Source organism: Cryptomeria japonica, chromosome 8, assembly GCF_030272615.1.
Source record: "Cryptomeria japonica chromosome 8, Sugi_1.0, whole genome shotgun sequence".
In the NCBI taxonomy this organism is placed as follows: domain Eukaryota; kingdom Viridiplantae; phylum Streptophyta; class Pinopsida; order Cupressales; family Cupressaceae; genus Cryptomeria; species Cryptomeria japonica.
Genome location: NC_081412.1, coordinates 498,938,146 through 498,963,268, shown reverse-complemented (window position 1 = coordinate 498,963,268; position 25,123 = coordinate 498,938,146). Strand labels below are relative to the sequence as shown.

The 25,123-nt window shown below is 35.9% G+C and overlaps 1 protein-coding gene across 1 annotated transcript; it reads left to right on the top strand.

The window, feature by feature from the left end:
* The first annotated feature begins 9,918 nt into the window (after nt 1–9,918).
* On the top strand, nt 9,919–12,853 carry LOC131064666 (uncharacterized). The gene is made up of 2 exons (XM_057998896.2): nt 9,919–10,308; nt 10,459–12,853. Exons 1-2 carry the CDS (start codon nt 10,071–10,073, stop codon nt 12,537–12,539), a joined length of 2,319 nt encoding a protein of 772 aa, XP_057854879.2. The 5' UTR covers nt 9,919–10,070; the 3' UTR covers nt 12,540–12,853.
* Nucleotides 12,854–25,123: the final 12,270 nt, after the last annotated feature.

Here is a 25,123-nt window from a genome sequence, read left to right as displayed (position 1 = left end):
TCATTTTTGAGGTCTATGTATGCTGATATTTTGAAACTTATATAGAATCAACATGTGTATATAGCTATACAAAATTCTTTGTGGGTACCCTTTTTTATCATTCATGCCAAAGGGGGAGGAGCATGATGAAAAATGTATATATTTTTCTTAGGGGGAGTATCAGATATATATAGAAGGTTCATGTACAAGTCAGGATGTGTAGATTTAGTGATAGCATCATTTTTCACATGAGTGTTTCCATCAATGCCAAAAGCGGAGATTTTTGGCAATTGACACTCATCCGATAACGGCTAACAACATTTTGGGTTGTCATTGATCGCAACTCATCTCGAGGTGTAGATATTTTTTATTGGGATTCATTGATTTATCATTTTGCTTTTATTGGGTCAACAAGTATTCACTACACTCAATCGGTATTCACTTTGCTTCACAACTGGCTAATTCCTAATCTTGGTAGCATGTATTTGGAACTCAGTTAACGATAGGACCCGACTAAGAGATCTTGTGGCCCTGATAATTTCCATCAAGGAATTTTTGGTACGTGTGAAGGCCGACATGATCATTGGGATTATGTATGAAATACCTCATGATCCGGTAGTTGACAGGATTATATTCTTCTTTGTAGCCAACATGGTGAAAAGTTACAAGGGTATTTAAGGATATCCTTTCAACAATAGATTGGATAGGATTTGGAATGTGATTTTGGTAGTGAATTAATTAGTGATCAATAATATGCTTTTTGGTTAGCAAAAGGAAGATTTTGTGTGCAGTTTCACATGAACAATCTAAACCGGTAGCAAAACAGAGTAGAACATAGCACCAACAAAACTGATACACAATGAGGGTTAATAGAGCTTAAACCAGAACTTATCCAACATGGTTAGATGCATATTATGAGTTAAGTTTTACTTTTAATCACTTTGTAATATTGTGTAAGTCAGTGAGACTTCTATTTGAGTAGTGAGCTCTAGGCAGTTTGCCTAATTGCATCTGAAATTCCCTCAATGTAATATTGGTATACCTTGATCAAGTATATAGATATTGTAGATATCATCCACAATGTGCTTTTTCCCTCTGCAGGGTTTTCCATGTATAAATATTGGTGTTATGGTGTTACTTATTTATATGTTATTTGGTTTATGCACTTTAACTCTATTTATTGTTAACTGCTTTAGAAGCAATAAGTTCAAAATTAATACCACTAGTAGAACACTAATTCACTCCCCCCTCTCAGTGTTCTTGGATTCCAACAATTAGTTTTTTAAAGTTTAATAATATATTTGTTTTAAAAAAAATTAATGCTTAATAATTTATTAGTTTTAAAATTATTTAATGGTTAAATTCTTTTAATCGTTAATTTTTTTTAATGGTTAATTATTTATAAATTTTGTACACATATATAGTTAGATGTTTACATGTCATAGTACAACCTCTTAGCACATACTAGGACCTCTTAAGACACCTAGGTCCCCTTAAGATAGTTAGGATCCCTTAAGAAAATTAGGACAACTTAGTACATCTTTTATTCTCTTAAGACACTTAGGAGAACATACTATATTCTATGACCTTTAAGACATCATACAACCCCTTAGTACTCATAGGATCTTTTAAGACATGAATGACCCCTTAATACATCCTAAGACATCTTTTGACTCCTTTTATAATCCTAGTATGTATAACATAAGATTCCATACACCACCATAAGACTCCTTATGATTGTAATAACCTCTTATGACCTAAAATGACACCTTAAGATCACTTATGAGCCATACTAACCCTATATGACCCCATATGATCACATAGTATCATAAGGGGTCATATAGTGTTGTTAGGGGTCATATGGGCTCTTAGGGGGTCACAAATGTATTAGAGCACATGTGTGGTACCTTAGGATGCCTTTTGACCCCTTAGGAAATCATATGACTATTGGAAATTGATATTCATTTGATTGGTTTCATATGTTTTCATTGATGACAACATGTTTCGGCTTCATTCTTTGGTTTGGTACTTCACGGATAGACACTTCATCGGCATCGACAGGTATCTTCACTGGTAGGAAGGATTCTATGGGTACTGGCATTGAAGGCTGACATGACTTACAAATAGGTTACCGACATAGGAGGCCAACATCATTGGGAGATTCGACAATCGATAATTCATTTTGTTATTTATGTATATATGTAATGAGTTGACATGTATAATCATTTTGTAAATATCTATGTAAGCCGACATGAGTCATGAAGGATTGTAAGGTTATATAGGTCAAGTGATTAGATCATTTTGTGATATGTTAGCATATTATGGAAATGATTGTAATGAGGAATGTTGATGTTGCGAGGTTATTTTGGTAAGGGTTTAGGGTTTTCAGAACCAAAATAGCCAGAGCTAAAACCGAAACTCAATTAGGCATAGCAGATACATTAAATGAGTTCAGTCTTATGTTTACTTATTCAAAGTGGTTGTAATCAATGAGACTCCTTTGTGTTGAGCAGTGTGCTCTAGCGAATAATCCTTCCTACATGTGCAGGTTGTTGGCATATGCACACTCCAATGAGACATTGTATGTGATTGAAGGTTTTGTCATTGATGGCAACCTTGCAATCCTATGGCACTTTCAAGGCATTACACTGACAAGTTAGTGCACCGGCATCTGTAGATCACACTCTACACTGGCACTCAGGACACTGGCACTGGCACAAAGAAAGGAAGTATACTGGCACTCATGTGGATGTTCTTAATTCTATTTATTGCATTATTTCTTGCATACCAATACACTATTATAATATGTACTACATGTTTTAAGTTAAGAAATTCTGTACACCGGTTAGATACTGATTAGCCCCCCCTCTCAGTATCTATGGGAATCCTAACAATTGGTATCAAAGCTTGGTCCTCTATTTTCAGAAGCCTAACAACTTGAGGAAGATCTTGACACCGGTAAAGATGGAAAATGTGATGAAGCAACTTGAAGGAGCTCTTTCAGACTATGATGCAGAGAAATTGAAAAATATCAAACTAGAAGATGATTTAAGGGTAGCTCAGGATATCATTCAGGCACTTCGAGAGAATCTTACTATTGCAAGAAATAAGAGAAGAGAACTTTGCAAAAAGTTGCAAAATGAGAATGATGAAAAGGAATCACTTAATGAACAAATAAGCAAGCTGAAATAAGAGAACATGACAACAAAGAATGAGATGTAGGATATGACTGAGATTTTGTAAAGAGATTGAGGATAGGAAGAAGAATGAAGAAGAATTGACTAGAAGACTAAGTGATGCAGAAAATGAGAACACAAGACTTAGCTATGAAAATGACATGTTGAAGACATATCTGATGCACACTCAGAATGACGCAAATGAACTAATGAGACAGAAAGAATTCTTAGAAAGAGAACTAGAAACTGCAAATCAACATAAAGAGAAATTCAAGAAAAGCTCAGAGGAACTTGGCACCTTGCTGAAGAATCAAAAACCTAAATGTGACACTTCTGGAATTGGCTTTGAAGTTGGTGAAAGCTCTGGTACTGCAAATACTCAGGATCATAGTAAACCGGTAAGACAACCTAATGCTTATAAATTCAATGGAAAATGCTTTAACTATAATAAGTATGGTCATAGAGCAAATGAATGTAGATCTAAAAATTATCAGACTATCAACACACCCATCGGTCAATATTCAAAATGCAACAAAGTTGGTCACAACTCTGAAAATTGTAGAATGAATGTGAGATGTTATATTTGTCGAAGATTTGGACATTTATCTAATCAAGGTAGAACACAAACCGGCATAGGTTATGGGAAAGCTATTCAGAAGAATAATGTAACTTGTTATGCATGTAACAAGATTGGGCATATTGCGAAATTCTATAGAAGTAAAGGATCACCGGTAGACAACAAAAGTTCTAGCTTAAAAGGCAAAGAAAAAGTTGAAGAGGTTAAGCAAGAATTCTCAAAACAATAGATTAGAAAAGTTGATCTAAATATTGGGAATACTCCTCCACCGATAGAACTAGTCAATACTTCACCGGCAGGACAGAGTGATGCTTCACCAACAGGACAGAGAAGTGCTCCACCGGCAAGAAATTCTTCATCTAATTGAAGAAAGTTTCCTTGAGGGTTTGGCAATAGAACGACACATGTGCTATTATTCCCTCAGTTAGAGATGAGAAGTTTGAAATTACCTATTACCGACAGACAATGTTAAGTGAATACTTAACCGGCGTGCATTTATTATGGTAGATGGCGAAAAGACACTATAAATTTAAGGTTTTGGCTCCATTTCATTTTACCAAGTTTTCAAACCTATGAAGAGCATGAAGATTCCAAGCTAAGGCATTTCGAGCAAGAGGCAAGAACACTTCAAGCAATCATCCATCCTAAAGGCAGTAAAAGGTATTCTTATCATGGCATCCACCTCAGCAATTGAATATATAGAAAACCCTACTATTGTAGAAGTTATAAAAAGACCTAGGCCCATATTTCAATTAGTTCCCGAAGTAGCAAAGAAAGATGATACCTTAGGCACTTTTTCCCAAATTCCTAAGGGAGTTGTTTATGCAGATTAACCCAGAATTTACATCCACTGTAACATTGAGGAACTTGGAGATGAAGAGATTAAGACCATGTTTAAAACTGTGATATGTGATAAATCCAATAATGTAAAAGATGAATAAAAGATCATTGAAACCCTAATATTTACAGAGATCCTTAGCATTCCTGAATTCCCCAAGGATGTGATTAGGATAGTCTTAAGTAGGATACATGGTGAATTTTTCTGGCTAGATGCAATCCACAAAATCACTAAGGAAGTTGTGATAGTTGTCACAGGGTTACCGACCACTAGTAAAAGGCCAGAAAAAACTAAGAAGGTATCCAATGACCTAGTTACAAACCTAACTGGTGCAACATCCAACAGAAGGTCCTTAAGAGTCAATGATGTAACAGATATTAATGTGAGATTTATCAACATGATATTAAGGTATAAAGCTACTCATGCAAATAGAATTAATTCAATTTCAAGTTTATGCATCAAGAGTGCTTATGATATGGTCATGGATAATGCAAATATTGATGTATGTGAGTGGTTGAAGGATGAATTAATTGACAATTTAGGTAAGATTAAGAAAGACAAGAAAGGAACTTTTAAATTTGGAAATCTACTAGTATGTCTGATGCTACATATAACCAAGCAGGTTCCCGGTATAGGCTACAAAGAACTTGGATATGATATACCGGTAGGTAAACAACTAACAGAACTATTCAATAACATGGGAGAAGACAAGGAAAGCAATATCCATGATTTATTTCAAGCACTAAAGGCCAAAATGAAGAAAAGAATCAGGTTATCACAAAACATTGTTGACAAATATAAAGATGAAATATACTTTGTAATCAAGAAGGATGAGATCTAGATGGAAGCAGTCATCCCTAGGACTGTTTGGGTAACAGAGATGGGCTACAAAACAGATGATCATATAATTGAAACTTATGCTAAAGCACTTCTGGAAGCCCCTAGAGAACCTAAGGAAGAAATATTTGGTAGTGCAGAAACTATTGAAAGAAAAATACAATCAAAGAAAAGAGTGAAAAAGGTTGAGGCAGTTGTAAGAAAAGGTTCCAGACAGGAAAAGGCCATTAAAGAAGACATGTTAAAGAAAACTGGTATAACAGGGGATGAGTTAGCAGCTCCACAACTTGAAACTCACCTATCACCGGTAGGTACTTCGTCGGAGAGTGACATGCCTGCAACTTTCAAGAGAGTTGTAAGGAAAATAGATCCCTCACTGGGAACCACACCCTCACCTAGGAGGACAAGACAAAAACAACAAGCAGTGAGATCTCCGGTAAGAAGGGCTACACCAAAGAAGAAGAAACTGACACCCAAAAAGAAGAAGAGGACAAATAAGGACTTGGCCCCTTTTGACATACTATTGAATGAACTTACAGAGGAAGGAAAATTGAAGAATATAGAGAAAATATATGACACTCTAACAGCTGATGAAAAAAAAAAAGTAGAAAACAGTGTTATATTGCATTTGGATATGTATAAGAAATTTATGATGGAAGTTGTAGATGATGTACCAGATGAATTGTTTAAAAGATTGGAAGCAAGGAGACAAGAAGTAGTAGAACTTGACAAGAAAATCAAGATAGAAAAGCTACTTGTTGTATATCCAGTGAATTCACCCAAAAAATTGACGACATAATTGCTGAAGCCAACTGTTCAGTATTTTCTAGTGCACACCGACACATTGCTTTAATGGTTGGAAGAGTTAATGAGGTGACTGAGGAGACAGAAAATTCATGGGACATTTTCCTAGTGGAAAAAGAAAAATAGGAGGAATACATGAGCCACAAACCTATAAAAGGTATATCAGAAGGAAAGAGACAAGGGTAAAGGTAAAGTTGGTGTACCACCTAGTATCAAAGTTAAAGACAACTTACCCCCACCTCCTTTTATTACTCCACCGGTAAAAACAATAGTTACACAAGATCAATCGGTAGCTAAAAGTATGGATGTAGAGGATGGTAATCCTAATCTTGAAGTCTTATATACTGTGGATGTTGATACTCAAAAGATAAACATTGTGATAGACATAGATACATATGATAAAACTGAAATGGCTAGTGAGCCTCCAGTAGCTAAGCAAACTGATAACACACAAAAGAGACTGACAGATAACAAAGAGAAAAAGTTAGAGACTCAGACTGAGACAATGCAACAAACAGAAAAACAAATAGAGAAAAAGGCTCTAGAACAGGAACAACAACAGAAACAGGAACAGGTTCACAAGGAAACAGTGCCACTGAGAACTGGAGAAGTAGAAAAACCATTTCTTAGGGAAATGCAAACACAAACAGACCTACCAGAGGTCAATACAAGCTTGGTTACTTCCACTGGCGGTACTCAGAATGTTGGTTCATCATCAGGCTACAAATCAACTAATGTGACTGAGGTACTATTGGATTCAATTAAAAAGATAACAGATTGTAGCTCACAAGCTTATAAGGCAATTGATGACACCATACCAATTTTGAAGGTAATTGCTCCTAACTGTAATATAGACAATAAAGATTCTTTAGAAAAACTTGATACCTTGTGTAAATATATCACTGAAAACATTGAGAAAATAAAGGAAGAGACATTGAAGGATAAAGTAGAAATTGAAAAGCAGAAATTCTTTGATGAGCAAATAAAGAAGTGTGCCAGAGATTTTGACACACTTCTACTGGAATATTGTAATTTATTGAAAGAGTACAAAACTCTATACAATGACACCTGTAAGAAAAACCTTTTGATTGTAGATATAGATAAGAAGATGAGCAAGGTACAAGATGAAATCAATAAACTTGCAGATAATTTTGTCAACTCACCTGATACACTATCAGTTTTTGAATAGAAGATAACAAATTTTGAGGAAGATTTACTTAAATTGGAAAGAGAAAAAGAGAGAATAGTGAATAAGGCAAAGCATCTAAGATTCAAACTGAGTCTAAGATTGGACTATCTAGCATCATTGCGGAAGGAAGTATCTGAGGCACTAATACAGGGATAGAAAACACCAGCAGAGCATTTGTAGCATCTCACCGGTATAGCTAAGAGAATAGAGACAACAATAAGAGATAGTAAAAAGTTTATGGAGAGTATAAACTTTATTTTGGCGGATCTATTTTAAGTTGTAACTACCCAGTTACAAGGTTGAACCTACAAAAACTACTAACATCTTGACAACCTTTGTCATTGATGCCAAAGGGGGAGTAGTGGGATGAGAAAATTCAACAGCATAGGAATCACATGCTCAGGAGGAGCACACACAATTTTGGTAACATTTTTTGACTTCACATTTTTTGGATAATTTTTTAATACACTTTTGAAATTTCTCATGAGTGTTGCCATCAATGCCAAAGGGGGAGATTGTTGGCATATGCACACTCCAATGAGACATTGTATGTGATTGAAGGTTTTGTCATTGATGGCAACCTTGCAATCCTATGGCACCGGCAAGGCATTACACCGACAAGTTAGTGCACCGGCATCAATAGATCACACTCTACACTGGCACTCAAGACACTGGCACCGGCACAGAGAAAGGAAGTATACTGGCACAGAGGCCGATAGGATTTTGTTATATTATATTTTGTTTATTATTTTAAAACTTTGTAAGCCGACTTGGCATATTGTAAAATGACTCTTGTATATAAAAGAGATCATTGTAGGCATTTTGTGATGATGTAAGGAAGTAAAAAAGAAAAGTGATATATGCGAAATATTAAGGCAGACCTATTATGTGAAAAATAGGTCAAAGGGTTTATGTAAGAAGCAGAGTAGCAACTGGTACTAGATCAGGAATTATAAATGCTATTGTAAAGCAGTACAAGATATTGGATTTGTATAATCCACATTGTAAGTCAGTGAGACTTCCTATTTGAGTAGTGAGCTCTAGGCAGTTGGCCTTCCTGCATGTGCAGGCCCCTATTGTAAGTAATATTCTCTTATTGGCCAATAAGTGGATATTATGGGTCACAAATCCCACCAAGTTTTTTCCCACACCGGGTTTCCTCGTTAAATCCTTGTGTTATGGTGTCCTTTTCATGTGGATGTTCTTAATTCTGTTTATTGCATTATTTGTTGCATACCGATACACTGTTATAATATGTACTGCATGTTTTAAGTTAAGAAATTCTATACACCGGTTAGATACTGATTGAGGATTATGGTTTGAATCAAAGTTGTAGGCATTTGACAAGTGTCACAAAAGGGATAGGATCTAGGTATAGGAGTAGCTTTAGGGCAACATGTCCTTATCTGAATGGTTAGGATTGAGAGGTTTAGTTTAGAATTGATGGATAGGATAAGATGTTAGTTTTACTTTTGGGAAGATGTCTATGTTCAATGAGTTGGAACAAGTTTTAGTTAGACATGTGAATGGCACAATTGCCACATGATGGCGTATTCAATAATGATCTATGTGAACAAGTTGAAGGGCTAGGATTGAATATGAAAAAATGTAAGTGATTGAGAAATTAATTAAATGAATAATAAATAGTTTTTTAACTAATAGATCAAGTAAAAGGTAAAATAATTAAATAAATAATAAATATTTATTTAATTAATGGCTTAAAATAGGATAAATTACGCGTTTTTAGGGATGCGTAGATTTAAGTGTCTACATTTTTTATCTAGAGTAAAGTGATGGGATTAGCAATTTTTTTAAGCTTGAGATAAAATTTCTATAATATCTAGCTAATCCCATGAAATAGCATACTTCGTGCACATTTTTTGATGCACTCTTGAATTTTAAGCGATACTACAATTTGTTCAACAAGTATTGGTCTTATTTTGAAATAAAGTGCACTTTAATAATTTGTGAACACAATAAAAGAAAGTTGGCAATCAATATTCTTTCATTCTTGAACATGCTTCTACATTTTGTATTCGTATTGAATACGGTATTCAAAAACAAAATTTATCTATTGTTTATGCTTTGATGATGTCTATACCATGTTCAAAACTCTAGTTTGACATAAACTAGAAGTATAAAAAAATATGAAATATTTATTTCATAAGACTTTGTATAATATTTATAAGATTGGTAATCAATACCGTTCACTCCTTCAATCCGTTTCCATATTTTACATTCATATCAGCCAGCACAAAGGCAACTATAACATTTGGTGGAGTTCCTCTATCCTTTATGCTTTCATGGATGCCCATATCCTTTTTGAATAAATAAATAAAAAAAAAAAGTACCTAGAGAAGACAAAGTATATAGACATTCTACGAAATCATTGAAGATTATTTATGTATATCTAATCTAGGATGTTTAATTTTTTTAACCAATGGTATGGATTGTTAATAAGAGGGCAACTTTGACTCGATAACCGAGATAAGACATTCAAAATTTAGCCCTTGGTCGTTCAAACAGGTTGGGATATAGTGAAGTAATACTCTGTCGTACGTTTAAAAAGTAGAGCAAGAGTGATGCATACTTTCAGTTTCAGTCACCTCCCATTTATTTATATTTTAGCTTAGAAGGGGTAAAAGAAAGTCGATCAGTGTGTGTTGAATCATGGCATTGGAAAATTGTAGTCAGATCCTGGAAGTGTGTGAGGGAAAAAATTGTTCTCAGATCCTGGAAAATTGTAGTATCAGGAAAATTTGTAATTTGACTGGGGATTTCTTTGGTGGTTCCCCTGATCAAAGTGTGACCAGGATAGTCTTATTGGGGTCAGCAATCGTTTTATTTATTTTTCTCATTTTAAAGGATGGACTTAAGAGTTTGAAGATTAGAGCACAATGGATTCCAGGTGATTTTCTTGTGCTCAGCGCTTTGACAATTCAATTGCTAAATTTGATTAGTACTCAGGGTAAGCCATTGGAGTTGAATGCTGGAGACATTTCTTTGAGTGCTTTTTGGATGATCCATACCAGTCGCATAATGCTGTGTGTTGTTGTAGCTTATTTGATGCCTGCAATGGCCAATCCCGGCGCTGAGGATTTCTGGGGTAAGATTATGGCTTTGGTAATAGTGGTCTTTCTTCATGTACTATCTGAGTTGTATATTCTAAATCCTAGCTTTGCGGGATTATACTTAAAAACCATATGGCCGAAGCAGAGAGGTACTAGCATTAATCTCTACTATATTTTTGCCGCGCTAATGTTCTTCTCCTTCATTTTGCTCCTCCTCCTCCTTGGCTGCGCTAATATTGCTGGCAGAGGCATTGAGCGCATCCTGGCGGAAAAGATTCCTGTAATTCTCAAGGGGCAAGTGAAGGAGCATTATCAGCATCAGCACCACCACTCTGATGAACGGGTGGGGAGAACAGTGGACGACCATCCTTATCACTTTCGTTGTCAAGGCTGCTGGCAGAGAGTGGAAGATGAAGTGCTGAGAGCGTGGATTGTTGCTCGCGCATACTCCCTTGAACATATTATTGCGAGGTCGGCCTTGGCTGCCTCCGCTGCAACCGTTGTTACAATTCAAATTATAATTACGATCATAGCAGGGGTTTGGAATAGCCCCAAGCTGGTGCTATGCGGTGCAGAAGATAGGTTGATGCTTGCTATAACTATTCTGCAATGTGTATTCATCTTGATAGGATGGTCCATGATCGGATGGAGATGGGCTACAGCAGTCGCTTATTATGGAAGTTGCAGAAGCCGTTTATGGATAGAGGATTTCTGGACAAGACACCTGAAAGAGCTGCAGCAAGTGAATAAGACCCGATTGCCGCAGGCAGAACTGCTTCATGCCAAAATCGAAAACCTGGTTGCCAATGAGTCAACAAAGATCACGCTACCGGGAATATTATTGTACGCAGTGATTGCACTCCAGTGGTACACAGTTTCATTCAGCAAAGCATGTTGGTTCGTGTCTCGGAAACTTTTCTGCAACAAATTGACGCGTAAGTTGCTGTCCTCGATATATTTCAAAAATTATTCAAAATACGAAGCAGTATTGAAGGGTGTGCAGATTTTAGGCGAGACTCCGGAAAGCCTGTGGTTATCTAACCGCAAGTCCATTCTGATTGCCGAGGGCCTTGTTTCACGAGGCAAACAAGACTGTGAACGTGAGTGCCAAAATCTGGTTGATTTTGTGTCTACCAACAGAACAGGGCTTGGTCTAGGGTTGAACTGTTTGGAGCCAAATAAGCCTCAGTCAGGATTGAATTATCTGTGCAAGGGGACTCAGCAACCTAGAGAAGAACAGTTCACAGACATGAGTAGAAAATCTTGGAAAATGACAGCGGTGTCCCTTTTGAATATCATCATTCAGCTCTCTCCAATTTGTGTTGAAACTGAGAAAGAACACCCTTCCACTTCTCAACTTTTTCCTCCAAAGGTCGTTAAAGATTGTTTGGATGCATATTCTCAAGCATGGGAAATCATAGATTTTGTTGACAATGCGGATGCAGAAGCCGATGAAATCACTAGCCAAGCAGCCGACCAATACTTTTTCACTTTGAAAGCGAAAGTGGACGCTGCAAGCAATTCAAGGGACACATGGACCGGCAGCGACTCCACGGACATCAAGGAAGCTGAACGTGTGACTGCAGCATTGGCTGAACTCAAAAATCAATGTAAAAGCAGAACAAAGACGTCCGGAAGTGTAAACGCACATGCGTTAAAAAGTAAGGAGGAAAAAGACGGTAAAAGCAAAGCACAGACGGCGGGAAGTGTAAATGCTCTTCGCTTAAAAAGTAAGGAAAATATACAAGGCCCGCGTACAAACGGATGGAATGGCAACGATTCAACAGATTGGAGCGCAGCTGCATGGGCCAGTGCCGTGTACAAGTTATCTAACAGTATTCAGTTCAATGAAGAATCCCATGTGAGTGAACTACTGAAGGAATTAGAGAGCTCCTTGGCAGATATAATAAATGAATGCTTGGAGAGAATTCAAGATCTCCTGTTTCTCAACTCCAGGAAATGGGTCGTAAACAGTGATAAAAGAAAGAATGCCAAAGCACTTTATACAGGAGGAAAGGCAAGGATGATCATGGAAATGCTCAGAGAGAAGATAGACAACATTGAATAGAGGAGCTGCTCAGCAACAGTTCCATATCTTGGATAGTTTTCTTTTAGATGCTGTTTCTCAGGTTTGCTTCGAAGTTCTACGATATATGTGAGTCAATAAATGTGGAAGCTTCTGTTTGTTGTCCCTGCCTACAAGTGGAGGGCAGTACTTAGGCCCTCGATTCAGTGTGAGTTTTTCGGTATGTGTGTTTTCCATAGGGGGAAGTATTATGCAGTTGCAGTGCTATGATGTATGTAATCTAATGGTTGAATGCTGTGAAAATTATTTGATTTCTTTTTTTATTATTGTTTGAAAGATATTCATTGTTAAAAGGATTTGAGTTTGTAATGGTAAATCTCTTGTTACGTCCTTTTTCCCTTATGCTGTAGACCAGTCTGATTAGATAAATTTCCAACTGACATATATTTATGTTCATTTTTTCCTAAATTTATTTCAGTTTACTTTTATTATTAGTTATTCTTATAAATTATAGTGTTCAAAATAGAATTTGTTAATATAGTAGTGTAAAGATGACTGAAATCAGATAAAAAAAAGTAAATTTTAGTTATCATACTAAAATTTTCGGATTGTTTCTTTAATGATGAGTTTGTGACTTTACTAAAGAAATGAACATGCATTTGTTTTAATGATTAGAAGTTCAAATAGTCAATTTAAATTTATCAAAAATAGTATATTTAAATTATTTAGTAAATTATTTTTAATACTTTATTTTATATTTATGTGTGTGAGAGATAAAAAGCTTAAAGTGGGAATTATATTAAAAGTAAATAAAGCTTAAATACATATATAGTTTGAAATTATTGATATCCAAAAGAAAGTATCTGAACCAGAAAGCAAAAAAAAAAACTGCCTATTCAAACATCTATACCACCTAAGTGAATAAGTAACCATTCACTACAAAACCTTAATTCAGAGAAACATAATACTAAAGCCCACAAAAAACCAATTCAAGGGATAGACAAAAAAAATACCAAAGTCAAAAAAATTCGAAACACATAATTATTTGGGGTAATTTACTCCAAACTTCTAATATACTGGTTTGTCCAGATAGTCATCGTCCCTAGCCGGAGCCACTAGAATTGTTGTAGCTTCTTGCATATCAGCACAAGAATTTTCTACATCCACATGGTGAACCACTTTTAGCAGTTGGGGTTTGTGCACAAGTAAATGATGCACAACATAAAAGACCACATATGCTCTTTTAGCCTTCACCTAAGAAATAAGCTCTACAAACAAGCCTTTTTCTCAATAAAAGAATTTGTAGTTATTGGATTTCAGATCAATTTCATTTGCATCAAACAATTTGACATACATAGGCTTCTTTTTCTAAAATTTACAAGGGAATAACCCTCCTACCCAAGCTTTACCCTCAAACAAGTCATAATTTTCTAGGGCCCTATCCAAAACCTCACCAAGGATAAAGTCCTCTATAATGAACTAAAGTTCTACTTGCAACAAGAAACCATAATTTTGCAATAAATCAAAACAATTGGATAAGAAAGCAGAGGCAACTCGAGAGGAGTATAAAATCCATGTAGCCTTTGGCTGCAACAATTCTTTGCCAACAAACATTATTATGGCCTTCTCCACCTTCAAATAGTCTCATTTAAACACCCTTTTGAGATCTTGCCTCGAGAATTCTCCAGAAGCCAGGAAATCCCACTTCTTGAATGGAAGAAGGATTTTTTTATTAAGTGGCTTGTAATTTGTTTCATATGCTCTACCCAAATGCTTATATTTAAGACAACCCAATTGCTTAATGAGAAAGCAACAACAGAAATCTTGACATTTATAACCTCTCAACTCCATCGTACAAGATGTTTGAAATAGTAATTACTACTCAGGGAACTCGCACATGCAAGTTGTGGTGCAAATCGGTAGATGATACAAATTCGTTGAAATGATTTTCTCTCCACTTCCACATTAAAAGGACTGAGGTGAGGTATGTTGATCTATAATTAAGGCTTATAAAATTAAATTTGTATTTAATCTAAATTACCGATTTTTTCTAGATCGCAATAGAATTGTGTGGTTTTCTTTTTTAATCATTGAAATTAAAAAAATCTATGTTTACTTAATTATTTAAACAATTTAATAATGTTTTTGATAAAGATAAACGGGTTTTACATGGACCCAAAACCAAAAGTTTTACAAAAACTAGCCATCAGCCAACCAAATAGAAACCAATAGCAAAACAGGAGAGCACCCCAGAACAAACATGAAAGAAAAACAAAACACAGACAACAAAATAGAAACACTCAATTAAGAGAGTGCACCAGCTCCTTGTTCTTCTGGATGGTAATCTTGTTGATTTCCTGCAATTCCTCCATAATGAACCTGGAGGTGCCCTTATTGCTATTCCTACTTCTGGTCTTGGACCTAAGGCTTGTGGTTTTGTTGCCGCTAGTAGAAATGTCTTCACCACCAAGATCTTTCTTAGGATCACTATGAATGGATCTGTACTCCACAACCATGACATTGATCTTTTTGATCCCCTCCATACTATTATTCATGGCCTCCTTGCTTATGTCGACCAGGTTCTTAAGGTTTCTCTTTATCTCTTTCATAGACTATTCAACCTTTACAATTCTTTGTTCATGGTTGCATTTCATAACCTTGACATCTTGGCAGAGCTTCTGGGTCATGATCATGAGCTTCTCAGATTTTCTAGGCTCGGGCGTAGTAGTGAAGATATCTACTATTTCCTTAATCCCCTCTTTGAGGGTATGAATTTCCTTCTCCCCCAATTTCAGCAGCTCTCCTGGCTTCTAGTTGCTTCCATCACCATGTTCATCAGAGTACTACTCTTTTGTAACCCACTGTCCACTTCTTTAGGCAGAGTCCCCTATTTTTCCTGCATGACATTAAGAGGAATATCTAGTTTAATTCCCTTGTCCAAGGTCTTGGGACCATAGTCCTTAACTGCAAGCTTCTTCTTTTTAGAAGAAGGCTAAGAAATCAGCTTGCTGGTTGATTTATATTTGTTGGCTGCCCATCTGGGGGGATTCTTGCTAGTTCCAGGGGTGACCAACAATTCACCCTTTTCAACTGGCTTATAATCAAGGTCATCAAAAGGTTTGGCACTATCCTCCATTTCCTTATCTAAATCAGGGACTTCTTGAATATTAGTATGTGATATTTTGCCTTTCTCAGAGAGAGAGGGCACAACTTCATGGGTCTTAGCGTACTCCATAATGAGCACAATAAGCCCTTCATGGAGGACTAGATTATTCAAATTCTCAACATATTTTTCAAGACTATTCTCCAAAGAAGAGGCCAAATAGAAAGGAATAGAAATGAGTTTCCCATGCCTAAAGTGATTCAAAATGGTAAAATTGTAAGAAACGATACTAGCATATCTGCCATCAAGCGTAATGTACCTCATGATGAATTCAACCATATCTGCATACGAAGCCATAAGATCTTTCCTGTTCTAGCCACCATCAACCATTTTATTAACTCTTGAATGCTCCGTATCTTTGTCGAAAAAATTTGCCATGTCTTCCTCCCCTGTTTTCTTATCTCTATAGAACCTTCTTCCATTCATCACCAAACCCATAACTATAACCACTAGGGTTTCATCCAGCTGGAATTCAACACCATAAGCCCTCAAAACCACCTTTTTTCACCCATTAACATACATTTATGTGAGTAGAGGAAAAGGTCCATGGAGTCTTTCCAAGAAGTGGACAATTCCCCCATTAATGATTTCCTACCACACTGCCTAATTTTTCTTCCATTTCTCAAAACTAGGTGGCTCTTGCCTATTCTTGTCCCCACCCATAATGATCTTCGTTGCCAAAAAAGTAGGGAATGGGCCACACCAAAGAAGTCTTCAAAGAGTAGGAGGAAATGGGCCACACAGTCTTAAAACAATAGTAGGAGATTGGCCACACAGTCTCCAAACAGTAGCAGGAGATGGGCCACAAAATAAGACAAAAAATCTAGGCAAAAGGGTAGTCTCTAGATCTTCGAATAGGGAAATCAAAAAGCAGCCGTTTCCCCAACAACTTAATCAAATCATGATTAAATATCATTAATTATCACAAGTGGAAGGAATCATCACAAGATAGATTGTACAAGTTTTTTGTGAAAGAGTCCCTACTGTTCCACCATTTAGTCGGCATGTAGCCCACCGCCATATTGACCAATAAATCTGCTGACTTATTGTCTTCTTGAAAGACATGCAAAATTTTGGATTCATCTAACTCTTTTATCATATCCCAACAATCCTTGATCGGGTTGGCAACAGTCTAGCTAGGATCCAGACGCCCATTCAAGCAATTAACAATGTTTAGTGAGTCAGATTCCAGCCAAACCTTTGTAAAACCTTCGCTTTTAGCCATGTGTAACCCAAAGTGGGCAGCGTTGGCCTCTGCAAAGTGGTTGGACTTAATAATTTTAATTAATAACTTAAAGAAGAAACTAAAAATGAAACAAATAAAAGAGAATTAGAAGTCAGTAGAGAATAGGAGAGATCACAAACTTGATAGTGGAGTTCACTCAATATGAGCTACATCTCTAGGTCTGCTTCTCAATGTAGGACCTCTTTATTGATGAAGCCAAGCTTAAAATGCCTTTTTACATCATCCAAGCTCTGGACTTGTATTACAACATCTCTTATAGTCCCCTCTTGCACCTAAAGACACTCGCTTACTCTCCTCAAGTTAGGCTTCAATTGCCTCTTTACCCAATTACACTAAAGAGAATTACAAATTGACAAATATCTTTGTGCTTACAAAATGCTTCAATACTCCTATTCTCCAATTTTATCTAGAATTCTATTTCAAATTCCAAGAGCAATTCCTTGCCTTTACAAGCAAAATACTCCCCCTTATTATATAATTTTGTTTCCTATAATGGGGTTAACAATAAAATTTCCCATATTAACTAAATAGAGCCTTTCAAATTTTTAATTTTGGGATTATTTAAATTTTTATGGGCTCCCCTTATTTCATGATAAACATAGTTGATTGGTGGAGTGGCTTAGGTTGAACCCAAAGTACTCCTTTCACGAGCCGACCATTAGCTTTCTTTAACAAAACAAAGTTTGTTTATTTAGATATCCAAAGATTTTGTTGTTGTAATCGTTGGCCGCATTTCATGGGAAAGGGATGTTGGGGGTTAAAACTACCTGATCACCTTTTAATCATATTTTCCACCATTTGTAGACCACAAAATATGGGCGTCTCACTTGTGATTCCGATAAAAATGCTTAACTTAGTGGTAGCGCATGAAAATAGGATGACATTGGTTGGGGGTTTGAATCCTCAAACCAATTTATTAAATGGACATGTCACGAAATCGGAGGAGATTGGAGTGGTACCACATTTGTTTTTGGATCCTCCTGGATCATTCCTCCCAATTGAGAAGCTTTTGGACCACCAAAAGGTCTATTTTTTTTACATAGAATTTGAGTGAGGGCATTGTTGCCTCACTAGCCCAGTATCACCTATCCACCCTACTAGAATTCAGAACATCTAACCCATCACAAATAAGATGAAAAATGAGATAGCATTGTTGATGCAATCAGCTATATACTCATCACTATTCATTGTCGCATCCACCAGCCACATAGAAATAGCTAGTAGAATAACAAGCAACAATACTGAATAAACTGATGCAAAGGAAAAAGTATCAATGTGTTGAATCTACTGAATAGGAACATCATTAGAAAATGAATCATTCAAAACCTCTTTTACCACCTTAGGTTGAAGGCTTAAATAAGCTTGCAACTAATCCTCACACTATGATTTCTATGACACCTTATTATGATCAGAGATTATTTCATCTTCATGCTTAGTATCACTAGTTGTTACAAATATAAGGGTTAATGTATTTCTTGCATTTACAATCATATTCAAATGCCCCGTGTTTACAACATATCTATCATTCTTCATGTGATGAGCTTTCATAATGAATTCAATTATATCTTTGAACAAATGACACTTGTTATGTTCTGTGTAGAAAATGGCCTTCCTATCATACAAATAGGTACTTCCTAAAACTATCCCAGAGATGTCAAGTGGAATTACATCTAACTCTACCTCATCAACAAACTTGGATGTGATTGAAAATCAGAGTTTACATTGTCTTGATATATGTAACCGAACATTATCATACACCCAACCCAATGGATATGGTTTAAGATGGGGTGTTGTTTTTAATTCCAATCGCTTAACAACTTGTTCATAGATTAAGTTCACTTTGATCCACTATCTATGAGTGTATCAAGTTTACTTTGTTTTGCAATATAGCCCTTATATGAAACAATTCATTCCTTTTACTTTCAATAGAGATCTCATTATACTTTATAGAAGAAGCATGGGAACTAGTTCTAGCAAAAGGAACAATACCTTTTATACCCACAACTGTTATCTTGGATTCGTCACCAAATTCTGAACCAAGGTCTTGCATGATAGCTGTGGTCTTTTTCTTACCCTTTTGATTCTTGAACGACTTAGGTTTCTAATCAAGATGCAATTTTCCAACATTTTGCATCTTCGTGCCCTTCCCTTTTGTAGTTTGAGCAATAAGGCTTCTCCTTCTCTTTCTTCACGGAAGCTATTCACTGCATTTTCTCCTTCCCTTTCTTGCTCCCTTTGTGTTTACTAGATTCCAGGAAAAGATTGTCATGGCTATTCCTTGAGCTTGTTTCCAAATGAATAGCTTGCACACTAGCCTCATCAATGTTAGTTGGATTAAACATAAGTATTGTATGTCTCAAATTCTCATGCAATCTGCCTATATACTTTAACAAAGTTTCTTGCGTGTATAAAGGAATGCCCAAAATTAAAGCTCTTTTCCTAAAGACTTGTGTATATTCTTGTACACTTTGTCCTTTATCTTTCCTTAATGATTTCCAATTCATTACTTCTTTTTTCATGTGACCTGATGGATAAAATTGTTTCTTAAGTGCCGTTGTAAGCTCAACCCAAGAAAAAAATATTTTACCATATCGACTAAGATCTCCCTGAGTTCTTCTTTCCCACCAGATTAAGGTTGTGCCTCCAAGGCAAAGAGTGGCTAACTGGATCTTTGGAGCATTGCCAATAAGCTTTTGAATCTTGCACTAAACTTCAACTTGTTTTATCCAATTATCAATTTGTTTGCATCTACTTCTCCATTATAGGTTGGCAATTCAAATTTTACATCAAGTTTCAACAAAGGTGAGTTAGATTCAGATTATATAGGTTGTTTCTTCTTGGGGAAGAAGTAGAAGAAGAAGATAAAGAGGATGAGGAAGAAGAAGATGAATAAGATGGGGATGGAGGTTCAGGAGGGTCAGTACCACCTCCTACTCCTTTTCCTTTGTCGCCTTTCGAAGGGGATTCACCTTCCTTCTTCTTCTTTTTGTCCTTTCTTACCTTTTCCTTCTTCCTATCCTTGTACAACTCTTCCACCATCATCTTCATGTCTAAGAATTCTTTACGAAATTGTTCTTCATTCTCAAAGAGTTCAGGATTGACATCTTTTCCTTCTTCTAGGTGTGCCATGGTTGATCTTTGAGTAACTTGCCTCGATCTAATATCTGGATCAAATTATTCAAGTGCACCTTCTCCTCACTTTAATTTCAACCTAGTTAACACCCACCACTTGCAATTTTCTTGTTAAACTACTTTGATACCACTTGATCTGTAATTAAGGATTACAAAATTAAATTTGTACTTAATATCTAAATTACCAATTTTTCCCAATCGCATCAGAATTGCGTGGTTATGTTTTTTAATCATCGAAATTACAAAAGCTAAGTTCAATTAATTATTTACACAACTTAATAGTGGTAATTAATAACCTAAAGAAGAAATTAAAACTAAAACAAATAAAAGAGAATTATAAGTCAGAAGAGAATAAGAGAGATCATGAGCTTGATAACGGAGTTCACTCAATATGAGCTATGTCTCTGGGTCCGCTTCTCAATGTAGGACCGCTTTATTGATGAAGCGAAGCTTAAAATTCCTTTTTACATCATCCAAGCTCTAAACCTGCATTACAATATCTCTTATAGTCTCCTCTTGCACCTAAAGACACTCTCTTACTCTCCTCGGGTTAGCCTTCAATTGCCTCTTAACTCAATTACATTGAACAAAATTATAAATGGACAAAGATCTTTGTGCTTGCAAAATGCTTCAAGGCTCCTATTCTCTAATTCTATATAGAATTCTATTTCAAATTCCAACAACAATTCCTTGCCTTTACAAGATAAATTATCTCCCTTATTATACAATTCCATTTGCTATAATGCAGTTAACAATAAAATTTCCCATATTTGTTAAATAGAGCCTTTCAAATTTTACTAATCGGGCTTATTTAAATTTCTATGGGCTCCCCTTATTTCATGATAAACATAGTTCATAAATGGGGTGGGTTAGGTTAAACCCGAAGTACTCCTTTTACACGTTGACTATTAACTTGTTTTAACAAAATAAAGTTTTTTATTTACATCTCCAAAGATTTTGTTGCCGCAATGGTTGGCCACATTTGATGGGAAAAGGGGGTCGGGGGTTCAAATTAGCCGATCACCTTTTAATTGGATTTTCCACCATTTGTAGACCACAAAATATGAGTGCCTCATAAAAATATGGCAAAAGTTGTATAATTTCCAAGGAAAATTTTAATTTTACTCGCAAATTTTTGCGGTTTACAGAGAAAAATAATAATATCCATTGGTGAATTAGCCATGATCAGTCAAAGTTTGTGAAAAATCCTGGCAAATTGTAATGTTTTTAAAACCAAAAAAATATTTGCATGGGTGAATTGTAATGATTTTAAAACCAGAAAAATATTTGCATTGGCGATTTCAACCTATTTTCAAACCATTAAAAAAAAATATTGGCGATTTCAACCTATTTTCAAACCATAAAAATAAAATATTGGCGATTTCAACCTATTTTCAAACCATAAAAAAAATATATTGGTGATTTCAAGATATTAAGTTATTAAAACACGTGGCACACAATCATCAACTCGTGCCTCAAAGACTATCCATTAGTAAATCTCGTGACATCTCCAACTCGCAAGCTAAAAATGGTAAGCCTTCATAACCTCGAGATCTAGCAACTGAGGGAAACTGAACTGCCACTCACCAATTCTCAACCACAAAATGTTAAGTCCTCATCACCATAGCGATTTGGAGATAGTGGTAACTTTAACCCTTGTCGCGTATTCACCGACATAAAACTATTTATCTATTAACTGCTAGCACTTCACTCGCAAGCTTGCAGCTTGATCAGGTCTTCAGACATTTAACTGTATGAAATGAGTTACTCTCTAACTCTCATGGCTATAATGTATGACATTAGACCAACTCGAGACCTCGGGACAAAAGCAATTTCATTAACAATCTCCAGCTCGATAACATAAAATGCTAACACCCAAAAAGCTAGAGACCTCACGATGTAAACCGAGACCAAGCTAGAGTCGAGGTTGATTAGACAAGCGAGGATGACAGTTTGAGAGGCATAAAAGGATTGGATAGCTTTTGAGTTAGAGATGGGAGATCACAAATTTCTCTGAGAAAACAAAGCTCGAGTTTCTTGTTGTCAGGGATTCTGAAGAAGAATTTGTCCAATCAAGGAAGAATAAAATAAAAACAAAATCGTTCACAATTGATGAGCCTTAGCAGGATGTAGTGGATTTGATAGGCATGACAGCGAATTCTAGAGTCTACAGTCATGTTGAAAAACACCAAAATGATGATTTTTCACATGAATGAGCATCACCAAATGAAGTGTTAAAATGTTATAAATACAATGGAGTGATGACTTAATTGGTAGAAGAGAAAAGAAACCTTTTTCATTTTGTGAGAGTGGTTGTTTCCTCAGAAAGGAAGATGATGTTTGAGCAGGATCGTGCATGGAGTTGTTGTGTACTCTGTGATACCGAATGGGTGTTTTTTTGTTTTCTCCTAGGTGAGTTTGTTTATTGTAAGAGGGGTTGTGAAAGTGAGAAAGATTTCCAAAGTGGGTGTGAAAGCCTTTTCTTATGAAGAAAGGCCAAGCATGGCACATCCTCTGCTTCTACTCTGGCACTTGATGGTAGGGGATTTGAAGAAGGAGCCCGTAGAGGAACAAAAGAAGGATTTGTTTGGGTGGGGAGTGGAAACCAGTCATCTTTGTGACTACATGGAAGCTGCAACCCCTCTCCAACATATTACATTTACCCTAAAGCTCCTCTTTCCACTTTCCCTGATTGTGGGCATGAAGGCTAGAGCTCCTCTTTCCATTTTCTCTTTTCCTGGGCATGAAGGCTTCCTCCTCTATTTGGAAATGATCTGCTGGATAGAACGTAACATCTCACATTCCATCTGAAGGCATCAGGGTGATAATGGCATGGCTCAAGCAGTTTTGCAAGTTGTATAGTCATTGGGGTTCCCTTTCTAGTTCCAGTAGTGATTCTAGACTCTATGTGAACGGAGTAAGTTGTATAGTCATTTACAGAGAAAATGAAAAGCATTTAGTGTCAAGCTTTGTGCAGGTTCTTGAAGGAGTTATATATAAATTTATTTTGTGATGGTCGACAGAAGTAGTAATTTTATTCAATAGAAGTTAAATTCTGATCTATTTCTCTCCGGTGTATAATTATATCTCTTTCAAATGATTAGAATCATGAGTTTTAACTTTTTTCATTTGTTGCATTGTTATGGTGTATGTAATTTTTCATTTAATGCTTCTCATTATGCCCAGTAATGCATAAAATATTACATAAACATCCATAGTATATATATTACATAAACATCCATATATATTACAGAAACATCCATAGCATATAAATCATAAGAGTATTAAGAATGAAAGTATCAAACACCACAATAGATAGGAATACAACATAATTAGTAAAACATGCATGCAACTCAATTAAAAGGAATATCTTTTGAGGATCCAATTCCATGATAGATGTTATAAACAAATCACAATTTCATAATCAAAGGCAAACAAGAAAACATATTCACCCACAATGAATCAACTATTATAATTGGAAGGTCACTTCACCAAGTCAACATCAAGACAACAGACCAGTGCCTTATCCTAGGGCATAGAGTCACTTACAATTCAGAGACAACCTAATCATAAACTTCAATAAGATTCCTTTGCAAGTAAATAGGAATGAATATGCCATTACATACACAACCCAAATTCATAAGTAAACTGAAAAACCCTTGACCATTCAATTCACAGTGAAAACATAAATTCAACACAAAGACAATTATGTGAAGATCTCAAACTGCAAATGATATTGATATTATATTCATAATTATATGAGTAAGTAAATTCAAAATGTGATTCAACTATGCACTTATCAAATTCTTGAATAGTTGAACTATTATAACTATATAAGAGTTTTCAACAACAATAAAAGTGGCTAATTGGCCATCCCTCACTACCGATCAAAAAGAAAAAGTGGCCATCCCTCTCAAATTAATCTTGGAATCCTTTTATAAGATGAGGATTCAACAAGCTTAGAATTACTATGAGGAATCTTGGGTAGCTACCTCAACTTGACATTTCTTCTTTTGCTTTGCTTTTAGCAGGGGTTGCCACTTGTCCACCTCTTTGTCTGTTGGCCAACTGAATGCCTTTACCTCTTCCAGCTTTGCAACTAAATCTGTCCATCTGGCATTTATAACTTCCCTAGCCTCAACAATAAACTTGACATGGTCAACCTCAACCTTGAACAGTGAATCAAGTATATCATTAAGAAATCAGCATCAACCTGTTCATCTATATGCTTGATTATTTCTTCTTGCTCCATAATCAAATCAAATTCACTGGTCCAATCAGAAATTGATTTCAAACCTCCGTTACTACCATAAATTGAAGGAACAAATTTATGATAACCTTCCCCAAATGTCTGCAATTTCTCATTTATAAGACCATCTTTCCCTGTGAAAAATGCATAAGCTGCATTCATTACCTCCACCATGTCTTTAGTGTAACTGATCTTGGGAGGGAACTCATAACTATACATCATTGCAGTATCCAGCTTATCCATTAATCTACTTCTTCGTGACCAAACATTGAACAAAGGTCCAAGAAAAGCGACGGCCTCAGAGGAAGTTTTACTTGCCTCTTTCAAAGAAATGTGCAAATCATGCACTACGATCAATTTTCCTTTCAATACATTAATCCTGTATTTCAGAATTCTTGACATCATAGAGATAGCCTTGACATTTTGTTCCTTTTCAAGCTTTTCAATTTTCTTTTTGTATTCCTCCATTTTGGTCATCACATCAGCTAGTATTTCTTGTACTTGGTTTGTAATCTATATTGGAGGGGGCTCATTTACAATTTTTTCTTTCAACTCCACTAACTCTTCCTCCAGATCACCCTTCTTCATCAGTGTCTCTTCATATTTTTCAGATAATGCAATCAATTGGCTATATGTTTATGTGTATCTTCTTGACAAACCCTCTGTTTTTGATAAATTCATGAAAGAAAATTGAGTAAAAAATGAGGCAATCTTCGTGTCAGTTGTGTTCTGCAAATTCCAGATCATTATGTAAGCTTTATTTTCTACTTGGACATTTAGAAGGTGGGGCTTTTGAGTGGAAGGGGCCAAAGACCAAGCAACAAGTGTCTTTGACT

Coding starts and splice junctions, on each gene's coding strand:
- LOC131064666 (XM_057998896.2), top strand. CDS start 10,071: ATGGCATTGGAAAATTGTAGTCAGATCCTGGAAGTGTGTGAGGGAAAA. Junction 10,309..10,458: donor TAGAGCACAATGGATTCCAG/GTGATTTTCTTG, acceptor GTGTTGTTGTAG/CTTATTTGATGCCTGCAATG.